Below are 15,006 nucleotides of genomic sequence, written 5' to 3' on the forward strand. Positions count from 1 at the left end.
CAGGACTGAAGACAACAACATCAACGTCGAATGTACGAGATTGGCGATATACCATCTGACTTTGGGAAAAATATCATCCACACAATTCCAAAGACTGCTAGAGCTGACAAGTGCGAAAATCATCTCACAATCAGCTTTATAGCTCATGCGTCAAAGGTGCTGACAAGAATTATATACAGAAGAATGGAAAAGAAAATTATGTGTTAGATGACGACCAGTTTAGGTTTAGGAAAGGTCAAGCACCAGAGAGGCAATTATGTAGTTGCAATTGATAATGTAAACTAGATTAAGGAAAAATCAAGACACATTCATAGGATCTGTCGACCTGAGAGAAGCGTTCGACAATGTAAAATGGTGTGAGAGACAAATAGGGGTAAGCTGTAAGGAGAAACGGGTAATATACAATTTGTACAAGAGCCAAGAGGGATTAACAAGAGTGGACGACCAAGAACGAAGTGCTCGGTTTAAAAAGAGTCTGTGGCCGATCGGTTCTAGGCGCTACAGTCTTGAACTGCGCGACCGCTGCGGTCGCAGGTTCGAATCCTACCTCGGGCATGTGTGTGTGATGTCCTTAGGTTAGTTAGGTTTAAGTAGTTCTAAGTTCTAGGGGACTGTTGACCTCAGAAGTTAAGTCCCATAGTGATAAGAGCCATTTGGACCATTTTTTAAAAAGAGTCTAAGATAGGGGTGTAGTCTTTCTCCCCTACTGTCCATTCCGCACATTGAAGAAGCAACAATGTAAGCAAAAGGAAGGTTCAGGAGTCGGATTAAAATTGAGGGTGAAACGCCACTTGGGTAGCTTGTGTTTTAAACAGGTGTTGGAGTGGCCTTCATCTGCTGAGTTGAAGAACTTTATCCACTACAGGTCTCAGTCTACATGACCATCACCAGGTAAAAAAGTTGAAATACAGTATTCGTATGACAATGATTAACTGTAGCATGTTAAATGTCAGCAGTTCTCTAATTTTACTGGTTAAGTTTCAGAGTTCCACTTACTTTCCTTAGTGTTCCTGTAAGTTCCATCTGGTACTCCATTTTGAACTTAGGTAAGTGTACAATCACCTTATGCCAGTACATTCTGGACATAATTTGTTGAAGAGTTACATCCGCAAGTTTATTCTCAGCATTCGGTAGACCGTTTAATTCTCGGGGTAGAAGTATCAGCATACTTATTCTGCGACCCTGACGTATGAAATGAAATCAGAAAACACAAGCACATTAACACTATACTTTACTCAACAGAGTAATCAACTACAGACTGCAACAATGTAAGAATATCATCACAGACATTATACAATGAGTTGCGTATTTGAAATCTAATTTTACTACGTTTCCTATAATAGCTATGTGGCTGGAGGACCATTTAAGGGTCCTAATACAGTGTTGCCTGTACAGCATAAAATGTATTATATTTTTTCTTAGTTGACTTGATCATTACAGAGAACATAATTATTCCACACTCCATTTCATGTATGGAAAACACTTAAGAAAAGCCTTACCATATAGTGCACTTGATTGATCTGATCAAAAAATGCAAAGAAATAACTCGGTTCAATTTCTTGCTATCTTATCTTCATTTATTCACTTATTCATGGACTAAATATTGTACTTTCAAACCAAGTTTAAAAGTTTATAGAAGACAGTAATACAGCGTATTGCATCGATAGCTTATAATTATTACGAGTATCTATTTCATATCATTGCTTCTGTCTTTAGTGCAATTCGTTTCGTTGTTCTCCGTTCAGACTGATTACCTTGTACGGAAGAAGTAGGGCCTGGCAATTCAGTTCTTCTATGAGTGCATAACTGAATCTGTCCTTGATGAACATGGTGTCCACATTTTTTGCTGGTTGTGATGCTGGGTAGAAAAGTTCAGGTCTTGTAGCGCTTTCAGTAAACTGCCTGCTCCAGTTACCCTTGAAATAAACGGCGTTGACCAGTACCATACGAGTGAGCTCACTGAAGGAACCTGAAAGAATTAACTCGTTACGTTCATTTAAACATCAGTTCCTCCATACTTTTTATTAATATTATATTTACATTACTTCTTACATAATTGTGAATATGAAGACGAGACTAATGTTTTGTCAGAATTAACGACTCACGACAGCGTTATTTAATGACTGGTATCTATAGAAGTGAAATCCTGCAATTAAACAGAAGATTATTAGCTAACCAAGAAATTATAAACTAAACTATGTCATACCTTCAGTGGAGTGGGGGAAGTCTCTCTACAATATTACGGTCCATTAGCTCTCCGATCATTTTTTCTTCCGTAAACATAACTATATCCGTCGCTACTCCAGTGAAACATCGCATTCTCAACAGAGAGCATTCGGTCTCATTGTCAGCACAATATTCGACTGAGACTGGGATACCAAATTTTTTGTAGATCGCTCCACTTGCCTGCTAGCAGGTTTTCTGTCACTCTCTTTTCGTCCCCAATGACAAGCTGCTGTTGTAATCCACGTTATTTTGAAACTCTGTAAAATGTATCTCATAATATTGCATCAGCAAAGTTCAACTTTACTTGTGGATGATCATATCTCACACAAATTGCATTTATGTTACTTCCATACAACGTTCTTCTACTAATCTCACATACCAGTCTCGTGATTTATTCGCGAATGCCAGGACTGAGACAGAACTAGTTGTCAAGCTTCATTACTTTCCCTGTATTCTTTATTATCAATGACGCATTTGATCATTTTCATATTTTCATTCAGGTACCGAGAGCCTCTGGAGAAGGAATGGTCATGCCTATGCTTATTTATTTATTATATAATTCACATCCTTTTCCAATTCCTTTTGTGTTGCTGTCAGTAATGAATTAATGAGTGAGTGTTTTGGATGTGATTTCATGAGTGGAGTAGCTGTAGGGCAGAGATAAATGTTCAACTTGGGTTTTGCTGCCAATCTCATATACGGGGTGATTGTTTGGGGTTGGTAGGACCCTAATGCCTCCTATTTTCAACATTCGGTTTCTGGCTGGCTGAGAGGATGGGCGGACAGTGTGCATATCATCATTGGATTGAATGGTAAATTCAAAGGAAGAGGTATAGTGTAATTAGAATAACTAATTCGTTCCTTTTACAGCACCGTCATAGTCAGGATTATGTTGCGACCACGTTTTATCATTATTTTTGAAGTATATTCGGTGGTTAGGGCTTATACAGGCTATTCGGAAAGCAAGGTCTGATATGGTGCAAAATTGAAACCACAGTGAAAATCCGATGAAGCTTTGCACAGATGTGTTGGGAAGTGCCTCTACTATGCCCGTCGATCGCGTTACATCGCTCTTTTCAGTTCTGAATGCGCAGTGAGCACGTGAAGATGCTTACAACAGTAGTGCCTCCCACCAAGTATGAGGGCGTGGCGTGACATTTCGCCTGATGTCATGCAGCCCACATAACACAACTGTCATGCGTTTCCTTCTTCATAGCAATTCTCGGTCACATTCTGAAGGGGCAGTGATGATGATCCTGTAGCGTTTTCGATGGGGAGTGTTTGAACACCCAGAATAGAGCCCATAATTGGCTCTCCCTGAGTTTCATCTCTGCCCACATGAACCGCTGGCTATGAAGACAATGTTCTGACACAGACAGCGGGCTGTAGACCAGCGTAGAGAATTGGTAGGAAGCACAGGCGACTGGCTTCTATGAGGAGGTTATTGGAAAGTTGATACAATCCTAAGACAAATGTCTAAATCGGAGCGGCGACTATGTAGAGAAGTAGCTGGAAGGTGTGGCTAACTGTTGCAAATAAAACATTTTTGATTTTCACAGTGGTTTCCATTTTGCGACCGATCGGACCTTACTTTCTGAATAGGCCTCGTATTTCTAACGAGTACACGGTACTCATTTCAGTCTGGCAGTATTAAGGAAATATTGTGGTGTCTTCAGCACATTTAATGTCTGTTCGTATTACTCTTAATTTACTTTTATTCGTTTAAGTTAATTTTTAGTAGAGTATTTAACGCTCCTTTTTGTGATACGGACATCATCAGGCAACCATGTGGTCGCAAGCATCATAACAAAGAGTAGGCACTTTCATACATTTGTTTTGCCTTAGATTTATAGTAGAGTGAAGAGTGTGAATTGCTTGAGTATTCTGGATTGTGGAATTATTTGATTTTTGTTTATTTTTGCTTGCTTGGCCTTTGTCTCCAAGCTCCCACGAGAGCACAAGTGCGCGGAGAAGTTACAAACGGATAGGATTTGCGTGTGATGCAAATTACAGTTTTGCTGTTAATCCAAGAATGATCCAACAGGGTGATGAAATAATTATGCCGTTGACTTCTAATCACTCAAATGATGTTGGCTGCACAACGGATGAGCGATGATGGTTCTTGAAGAATGTCAGGTTTTATGTGCGTTTCATGTGGAATTTTTCTAATTAACCAAGAACGATCCGACATGGTTAGTGCTCAGTTCTACCATCGACTTCCAGTCATCCACATTGTGTTAGTTGCACAGTCGATGAGCACTGTACATTCTTGAAGAATTTCCTGTCAGGCTAAGCATGTGCTTATGTGAACAATATTGTGGGATGTAGTATTCATTTGTATGTGTTTTATGCAGAATAGTTTTGTTTGCTCTGTTCCCACTTATTCTCAAATGATATCTTGAGATTACGTAATCACTGTTCCCACCTAATTTATTCAGTACCCCGTAGCCTTGTAGACATAATTATGAGAAATAGTCACTATTAACCACTGTTTGAGTACCAAGAGTACAAAAATAACGTATGAGAAGCACCTTAAGGGGGACCGGAACGATAAAAATTACAAAATTAACTTTTTTGTTTTTTTTCATTATAAAATTATTTGGAGTTTTCTGAATAAAACAAATCAAGTTGCACCCTTCTAAGTGAATTCTGTGTTTTTTATCGCTGCAAAGTTGACGCGCCGCGTAAACGGTTGTAGCGACTCGGTGTGTCACCTCTGACGGTGCCGCTCGCTGGCTGCAAGCAGTGTACCTTGCGGAATTAGACAGTGTTTTGATTTCCAACGTTGTATGGCTTTATGTCTGTGGCAAGTGACTGTTCATATCGGTAAACATAAACGCTATACCGTGTGTGTTGACTTGTGGTGTTTGCTTTGTGTTGTGTAGCTGTTCAATTTTGCGTATTTGACGAATTTTGCTCTTACCGGTTTTATGTATTTGTTTTGTCCATATCAATACGCTCCATTTCGGCAATAGAGTGTTTAAGAAAAGGCACAATGAGTGGAAGAAGAAATCTGCTGTTGTTTCGAAGGGAGATGCTGCTCAGACTGCTTCACCGACTATTCCAAATGAATGTGATAGAACTTCTTCCAGCAAGAAACTTTGTGACAGCAAAGAAATATTTGAAAGCTATGAAAGTGACAGTAATGATGTGAATGAAATAATTAACATTTCCTTGCTCTCTAATATTTTGAAATATAACGAATTATGCCAAGTACGCAAAGAAAGAGGATTGGAATTGAAAATAACTTCACACATTGGTTTGGCATGTAAAATGTTATGGAACTGTACCATATGTGCTACAGAAGTTTCGTTTTCTAATTCTAACAGTATTCCTCGTTGTGGTAATAGTGGAAAGAAGGTGTATGATTTAAATGTTAGGCTAGTGTATGACTTACGTTGCATTGGCAAGGCCAGTGCTTCAGGGACAATGTTATGTGGAATTATGAACTTGCCAAAACCACCAACCAAGTTTCGATTTTATAATGAATTGGTGGGATCTTTCGCTGAAGATGTTGCTCAAGCAACAATGAAGAAAGCAGTTGAAGAAGATGTGACAGTCAATGGGAATTGTAGAGATTTAACTGTTGCTTTAGATGGATCATGGCAACGTAGAGGTCATAAATCTCTAAATGGAGTTGTGACAGCTACCAGTGGAGACAATTACAAAGCAATTGATGTTGCTATTCTCTCAAAATGTTGTAGATGTAAGGGCAATACCAAGGACGAACATAGCGAAAGTTGGGAAGAAAATTTTCACGGCACGAGTGGAGAGATGGAAGTAGAGGGAGTGAAAGCAATTTTTTCCGGATCACGAGAGTGGTATAATGTACGATACACTAACTATCTAGGAGATTATGATTCTAAGGGATATAAAGCTTTAGAGAAACTCAAACCTTATGGCAATGAAATTCACATCAAAAAACAGGAGTGCATTGGACATGTGCAGAAGCGCATGGGGGCTCAATTGCACAAACTAAAGCGGACATTAGGATCCCAGAAGCTTAGTGGTGGTAAGACCCTTGCAGGACGAGGAAGATTGACAGATGAAGCAATTGATAGATTGCTGAGGTATTATGGGTGTGCAATTAGGCAAAATACAAGAAGCATTGAGCATATGAGGAGAGCAGTGAGGGCATTACTTTTTCATACTTCATCAACAAATGAACACCCTCAACAATCAATGTGCCCCAAAAGTGATGACCCAAGGTGTAAGCACCAATCAGGAAAGGAATATGCTCATAACAACAGTTTGCCAAATGCTGTAAGTGATGAAATTAAGCCCATATCCAGAGATTTATCACAGCCAAGATTATTGGAAAAGTGTTTACACGGAAAAACACAAAATCCAAATGATAGTGTAAATAATATAATTTGGATTAGGATTCCCAAAATAGTGTTTGTACAGATAAAAAGATTGCATTTTGGGGTGTATGATGCAGTGGCAACGTACAATGAAGGAAACATTATCAAATGTGATGTGCTGAAACGTTTAGGTTTCCAACCAGGACACAACACCATTCCCACAATCCCCTAATTGATGAAGAAAGCCTAAGAGGTGCAGGAAGAAGAGACAATAGCCTACAACGTGCTGCAAAAGGGAAGAAAAGACAAGTGAAAAGGAAACGGAAACAAACACTGGAAAAAGAAGAGGAGGCTGATAATCCATCATATGGGGCAGGAATGTATTTAAAAACTATGGAAGTCATTTCCCGTAACTTTAAAATTTTCATCTTTGAGGAACATTTTCTCAAAAACTGCTAACAGTATCTCAATGAAATTTATACACAATATTGTTTACTTCTTTTCCTTCATTTTTATAACAAATTGAAAAAAATGTTGTATAATTCAAGAGTTATAGAAGAAAAAGTACAAAATTTTAGAGAAAAAATATGCATCTGTTTAAAAAAATTGTAAAACGAAAACCAATAAATATTTCTCAACATGGCATTATAACTTTGTAGAGAAATATTCACTGAACATGTAGTCCAAATTTCAGAGAAATATGTTTAATGGTTTAGAAAAAATGTTCCTTCTATTTGCTAAAATTAATATGGAGGAGATGGATCGTTCCGGCACCCCTTAATACTGGTAGCAACTAGCAACATATTTTCCTCCCAATTCCGCGCTGAGTAAATTACAAGAGCGATTACGAGTAGATGTTGAGTGCCCTCAGCGCATCAAGTACGTCGAGTACATATGTTTTCTTAACCCATAATATCTTGCATCGTTAAATGAAAATTACCTTCAGGTTTTTCATGCTAATAATTTCAGTCAAGTGAACCCAAATGATAATGCAATCCTAAAAGTTTCATCCCCTGATATAGCATTGAGTCAGTAATTAAATGCGGACATTTATAGTGTCAAACTGCTGCAAGCGGTCTCATCCAGTTATCTCCTTTGGTTGCTTGTTTCCTCCCATTTGCGTTATCTGTTGTGCTATGTTCTTCAGTTCAAGATTAATGTGCGGCTAACTAATTGATTAAATAAATATTCGTTCACCCCCTATCAGTTGTCAGAAAGCACTGTACTGAAGAAGGTAAAAAGACCTTGAGCAAATATAGTGGCTCCATTACAGGGAATGTTCAATGAGAATACTCGACAGACTGTAGGCTTTCATCTGTCGACCACAGTTCACTATGATACATGAAGACTATTCGGAAAGTAAGGTCCGATCGGTCGCGAAACGGAAATCGGTGTAAAAATCAAAAATCTTTTATTTGCGACAGTTAGCTACACCTTCCAGCCACTTCGCTATAAAATCACCGCTCCGACCAACACATCTGTCGTAGCGTTGTACCAACTTTCCAACATCCTCGCCGCAGAAGGCAGCCGCCCGTGCTTTCCGCCAATTCTCTATGCTGCTTTGCAGCTCGCTGTCTGTGCCAAAACGTTGTCTCCATAGAAAACGGTTCATGTCAGTAGAAATGAAACGCAGAGGGCGTCAGTTACGAGCTGTATTGTTGGTGATCAAACATGTCCCATCGAAAACGGTACAAGAAAATGGTTCAGCTGACTCCAAGTACTATGGGACTGAACATCTGAGGTCATCAGTCCCCTAGAACTTAGAACTACTTAAACCTAACTAACTGAAGGACATCACACACATCGATGCCCGAGGCAGGATTCGAACCTGCGACCGTAGCAGCAGCGCGGTTCCGGACCGAAGCGCCTAGAACCGCTCGGCCACAGCGGCCGGCTATGCTGCAAGAGCATCGTCACTGCCCCTGCACTAGAGATTTGTCATGAAGTAGGAAACGCACGACAGCTGCGTTATTTGGGCTGCATGAAATCAGTTGAAATCTGTCACTTACCCACATACTTGGTGGGAGACACTGTTTATCGAGGCATCTTTACATACTCGCTGTGTGCTCAGAACTGAAAAGAGTGAATTGATTCAGTCGATGCTCCTACTAGAGACACTGCCCAACCCATCTGTGTACAGTGTCATCGAATTTTCAGTATTTCGCGACTGATCGGACTTTACTTTCTAAAGAGCCCTCATAAATAAAGGACATGTCGTCTTTCACAGTGACATAGCAGAATCAGAACTGAAATAAATTAAAAATTAAAACCGAAACACAATGAAGAGTGCATGTCATAGTGGCATGAACTGCACAGCATGATTGGATATGTAAATGATTAGCTTTTCAGCGGAATCACACAATGTAGGTAAAGGTAACTCCATCTACTGCCCGTATGTAAAGGAATATTACACAGTCTGTTTCTCGCTGAGATGTCATTTGAATGTTGGCTGTTTGTGAAAATATCTTGCTAAGTCTCTATGTGGGTGAGAAACGCCTACTAGAATGTTGTGTAATTCGACAGGTGCATGAGTGTGGGCTATCAAGATCATAGTTTATCGCTCTGCGATACTGATGCTTGCTTTTGTGAGGATCTCACGATTGTCAAGTAAATATGGACTCTGTAGGTTCAAATGGGTTCAAATGGCTCTGAGCACTATGGGACTCAACTGCTGTGGTTATTAGTCCCCTAGAACTTAGAACTACTTAAACCTAACTAACGTAAGGACAGCACACAACACCCAGCCATCACGAGGCAGAGAAAATCCCTGACCCCGCCGGGAATCGAACCCGGGAACCCGGGCGTGGGAAGCGAGAACGCTACCGCACGACCACGAGATGCGGGCAAGCTCTGTAGGTTCATCAGGATCACACTCAGCGCCGTACAGTAAACATCTCCCGTCGTTTGTTCTGTGTATGCGGTAGATGGCACTAGCATTTAGAAGGCAGGAGTTCACATTGCAATCTGGGAAACCAGATGTAGGTTTTCAATGGATTCCGTATATAATTTAAGGCAAATGCTGGAAAACTTTCTTTAAAATGTACATGGCCTATGATAGTTTAAACTGTGCTTACGTTTCGTCTCTAATGACCTCATCGTAGGTGGGACGTAAACCCACGGTATTTTAGGTTTACTTTTCTTGAATAGCCACACACAGTTTTATGAAGTCTCTCTGTACTGGTTACTGCTGACAGTACGTCCTAATTCCAAAAATTTTACGAAATGGTTATCTTCATTGTCTAAAAATGTTATTCATGTAGGATGAGAGCCCCACAACTCGCATCTCTCGTCATCTGCTTGTGGTCACGAGTGAAATTTACATTTGGTAGACGTCATACTAGAGGCACTTCAGGTTAATTTGAAATCCCTACAAATCACTCGTTTCCTCAACTCCGTATTATGTGACAAACAGGAAGTTGAAGGGTAGATACGCCATTATATGTAGAAAACGATTGTTTGCTATGTACAATGGCTGTGAGGGGATGGTAAATATTTGTTTTTCTTTTGAAATTCCATAAGTCTCTGACTTACGGGGTTTCTTAAGATAACCGTGTTTTACCGCTAGAGTACTTTGTTAGCATCAGGTAAAGTGAATTTCACTAATCGCTGGGGACACGCTGTTTTGCGTTTATTATAGAAGCTTCTCTCATTTTTTGTAACTCTGTAAGCCTGTCTTCTTCAGACAATAACGATCTTAGTGTCAAAAAGCAAAAAAGAAGTTAGAGATAATAATTTACTTTCCAGTAGATGTCAGAAACAGTGTATCGCGTCACTAAGTAAAGTCTGATATTCTACATTTGGTTTCATTGCCCACTTACCTATTCCAGAACATTAATTTCCAGGCGGCCGGGGTGACCGAGCTGTTCTAGGCGCTACAGTCTGGAACCGCGCGATCGCTACGGTCGCAGGCTCTAATCCTGCATCGGGCATGGATGTGTGTGATGTCCTTAGGTTAGTTAGATTTAAGTAGTTCAAAGTTCTAGGGGAGTGATGACCTCAGAAGTTAAGTCCCATAGTGCTCAGAGCCATTTGAACCATTAATTTCCATCTCCTTTCTGTAATTCTGAATATCTATGGAACAAGAACATTCCCAAAATCGTGAAAAGTCAAAGTGTCAAGTATGATAGGATTTAGTGAGTTGGTAGTCACGTTTGCGGTAGTTCAGTCTGAAGTAGGTTTGCTTCCTTCGTACATGTGTAAACACTCAACATCGTGGAGACCGCTCTGGACGTCTGGTGCTTGACGAGCAAAGTACTGCCCATTTCAAACTCATAGTCGATATCCAAATTTTCTTCGGACCACATTAAAACAAATCACTTTACCTACCAACGACGCGCTATGCATGTAGTCAATGCACCTTCAAAAGTAAGCACAATTTAGAGGATGATGTATCTGCCCATAGTGCACGAAGAGCCGATACTTCCGCAGATTTTCTAACAATGGCCTAGGCTCGATGGTAGCTTGATGTAATATTCACAGCTGACTTTGTGGGCTGACATACTGTGGGTCTTTACTAGTATAACTCGCCCAACCTAGTGTATTAAAAATACAAAAAGATAAGCTTACTCACCACTTGGTTATGGAAGTTACTTACCAGATGGAATTATGTTCTTTATTTTTCCATTTGTTATTTTTTCCACCCAGCTATTTATTATTTCAGCCGCTCCACCTTGTACAAAATCCATCTGTTCCACTCCGGCCATGAGTTTCCCAGCAGACTGCTTGAACGTCTCATAAATTGCAAAATTCTTCTTCACAAACATCTTGTTGGCTACTCTAAGCGTAATGTCGTTGACATCCTGAAGTAAATGCGCATGAACATTAATTATTGCCTCCAGCGTACTCTCTCTCGTTAAAGCAATAAACATGGAAGGGCTCCTTTCTGGTGTGTTAAATGGTAGCACGCGGAGAGTGGTGGTCTATGGGAGCCTGTCTTAGACCTCGCACAAAGGTTTTGGGTACCTACTCTGATAGTGAAATATTGTTAAGAGCAGAACGTTCCGTACGTGAACGGTAAATGAGGACGTATCAGGGGAAAAGTATGCCAATCATCCGACCTGCGCCGTTACATGTCCGTTCACAGGTGTTTAGGAAAACCTTTTCAATTTATCTGTTGAAAAGTGTAGTCTGAGTCGGTCCAAGGGCTGTGCATTAGAACTTTTATATCATCGAAAAGCTTCTTTTACAAAATGTAACATAGTGAACAACTTAAAACTATTAACATTTATTGCATTAGGTAGCAACATTCAGATATGTTGCGTGACGTCGGTTTCTAGGCGTCATGGCTTCCCCCGTGACGAGTGTACCGCTAGTACGAGAAATTTCTCGCGCCGCTTTTTATAAACTATGGAAATGTAGGTTACGTTACAAACGTTAATAGATACACTACTGGCCATTAAAATTGCTACACCACGAAGATGACGTGCTAGAGACGCGAAATTTAACCGACAGGAAGAAGATGCTGTGATATGCAAATGATTAGCTTTTCAGAGCATTCACACAAGGTTGGCGCCGGTGGCGATACCTACAACGTGCTGACATGAGGAAAGTTTCCAACCGATTTCTCATACACAAACAGCAGTTGACTGGCGTTGCCTGGTGAAACGTTGTTGTGATGCCTCGTGTAACGAGGAGAAATGCGTACCATCACGTTTCCGGCTTCGATAAAGGTCGGATTGTAGCCTATCGCGATTGCGGTTTATCATATCGCGACATTGCTGCACGAGTTGGTCGAGATCCAATGACTGTTAGCAGAATATGGAATCTGTGGGTTCAGGAGGGTAATACGGAACGCCGTGAAGGATCCCATCGGCCTCGTATCACTAGCAGTCGAGATGACAGGCATCTTATCCGCATGGCTGTAACGGATCATGCAGCCACGCCTCGATCCCTGAGTCAACAGGTGGGGACGTTTGCAAGACAACAACGATCTGCACGAACAGACAACAACGATCTGCACGAACAGCTCGACGACGTTTGCAGCAGCATGGACTATCAGCTCTGAGACCATGGCTGCGGTTACCCTTGATGCTGCATCACATACAGGAGCGCCAGCGATGGTGTACTCAACGACGAACCTGGGTGCACGAATGGCAAAACGCCATTTTTTCCGATGAATCCAGGCTCTGTTTCAGCATCTTGATGGCCACATGCGTGTTTGGTGACATCGCGGTGAATGCACATTTGAATTGAATTCGTCATCGCCATACTGGCGTATCACCCGGCGTGATGGTATGGGGTGCCATTCGTTACACGTCTCGGTCACCTCTTGTTCGCATTGACGGCACTTTGAACAGTGGACGTTAGATTTCAGATCTGTTACGACAAGTGGCTCTACCCTTCATTCGATCCCTGCGACACCCTACATTTCAGCACGATAATGCCCGACCGCATATTGCAGGTCCTGTACGGACCTTTCTGGGTACAAAAAATGTTCGACTGTTGCCCTGGCCAGCACATTCTCCGGATCTCTCACCAACTGAAAACGTCTGGTCAATGATGGTCGAGAAACTGGCTCGTCACAGTACGCCAGTCATTACTCTTGATGAACTGTTGTATCGTGTTGAAGTTGCATGGGCAGCTGTACCTGTACACGCAATCCAAGCTCTGTTTGATTCAATGCCCAGGCGTATCAAGGCCGTTATTACCGCCAGAGGTGGTTGTTCTGGCTACTGATTTCTCAGTATCTATGCACCCAAATTGCGTAAAAATGTAATCACATGTCAGTTCTAGTATAATATATTTGTCCAATGAATACCCGTTTATCATCTGCATTTCTTTTTGGTGTAGCAATTTTAATGGCCAGTAGTGTACGTTTGAGAAGTAAAACAACTGGTGTGGAGCTCCGAAGTCTGGATGTGAATAGTCTGAGAAGAGCAGACGAAGGCTGGCAGCTTGACAGAAGAGGAAGGTATTGCGGAATAAAGTGTTCACCAAGTATTGCTGGCAGATTACAACAGGGCAAAACTTACTAATAGCAGTGAAATTTATAGCAACTAGGATTTTGTTTGATGTAGTGTCAGAATCTAGTCAAACGAAAACACAGCATCAGGTTTCTAGAACAGCAATATCATCACGTTACAAAGTAATCATGAGTAGTTTAATACATGGTTGGATTTAGGATAGCGAGCACACTTCAGACCAATACACACAGCGCGAGATGACGACGGTGAAGATCGTGGTACAAATTTTGTGCGAAGTCATACTGTCCACTCCCGTTTCAGATGTAAAATAAATTCAAATTTTTGTTTCTGTTAGAACCTTACCAACAAGCATACTGAATTTAGACTATGATCATACCCACCTTCATCTGACTCAGTATGTCACTCAAACCTTGCTCAGTAGCATTTTTATCTTCCGGAAGACGGAGTCCGCTCGCCATCTCTTTCGCCGTGTTTCCGCCAGCTCCAAGAAATGCAAGGGCAAGGATTATTTGTATGCTCCATGGCGAAAAGAACAAGTTACCTTCTTGCTGCGCCAGCACCTAGAAACAAATAAGTGAATTTATCAACTACAGACATAAAGTCTGAAAATGAGTCCGTGGCCATATTTTGGAACTTTATTTTACAAGTCCGTTTGTCTGATCAGTCACACAAACTTTTTACATTTCACTATTACCGGTTTGGGCTTCTGCCATCTTCAGATCACAAATATTCTGATGTGGTTTCAACGTCAAACTAACCATGCTGGTACACAGTTAAGTGCCCTGCACCGCTGGTTGAAAACATTCAACATTTCTGTAGGTGTGTTCGGATTGTCCGTCCACCGATCGACCATTTAGTCCTCGAATTTCATGACCTTTTCCCCACTGGGCATTTCCTCCGTTATGTAGGTACATAATAAGTGCGCTTACTATGTACCTACTTCTTTAGTTTGACGTTGATACTGCATCAGAATATTTTGTGATTTGAAAATAGCAATAGCCGAAACCGGTAGTAGCGAAGTGTAAAAGTTTGCCTGATCAAGACATACCCGTAAAATAAATGTGAATTTTACTTTCCGCTCTTAAGACATTATCTAGACACTTCTCGCGTCTGAAATATGTAATACTTTATGAACAGGAACAAAAAATGCAATTCCAACGATTTTATAAGGTGAGGACTCTCAGCGTTATGTTCTTTTTGCCTGTATCGCGTACCCACACAGGGTATGCATGCTTATTATCGTATTGTGCATTGTTAATGTAAGAGGGTGGCCTGGTGAAGTTTGTCGTAGGCTTTCCGGCCGTGGGCTTTGCGACCCGTGACGTCAGCGTGGTGTTTCCGACCACAAGTATTCTATACACTCCAGGTACGAATTAAAAAACGCCTTCAGTCACAATTTGTCGTGTTTTATTCAGTACACGATGCATTTCGGACCCTGTGGGTCCATCTTCAGGTGTAATTCGTCTTAATACATGCTTTATTTGTTCTCTTGAATGTCCTGCCACGAGAAGGTTTGGTGTTAGGTTACGAATATCGTAAGTCAGACGCGGAAA

At 41.0% G+C, this 15,006-nt stretch overlaps 1 protein-coding gene across 1 annotated transcript in view; it reads right to left on the reverse strand.

Annotated features, from left to right (window-relative positions):
* LOC126456705 (serpin B6-like) overlaps positions 1 to 15,006 on the reverse strand; it is a 93,797-nt gene that overhangs the window by 43,113 nt on the left and 35,678 nt on the right. The window contains exons 3-6 of the mRNA XM_050092445.1: positions 13,834 to 14,013; positions 11,125 to 11,329; positions 1,755 to 1,969; positions 997 to 1,182 (exon numbers count right to left, since the gene is read on the reverse strand). Coding sequence (XP_049948402.1) covers positions 997 to 1,182; positions 1,755 to 1,969; positions 11,125 to 11,329; positions 13,834 to 14,013 — 786 coding nt within the window. The remainder of the gene's footprint in view (positions 1 to 996; positions 1,183 to 1,754; positions 1,970 to 11,124; positions 11,330 to 13,833; positions 14,014 to 15,006) is intronic.

This window comes from Schistocerca serialis, chromosome 2 (genome assembly GCF_023864345.2).
Source record: "Schistocerca serialis cubense isolate TAMUIC-IGC-003099 chromosome 2, iqSchSeri2.2, whole genome shotgun sequence".
Lineage (NCBI taxonomy): Eukaryota > Metazoa > Arthropoda > Insecta > Orthoptera > Acrididae > Schistocerca > Schistocerca serialis.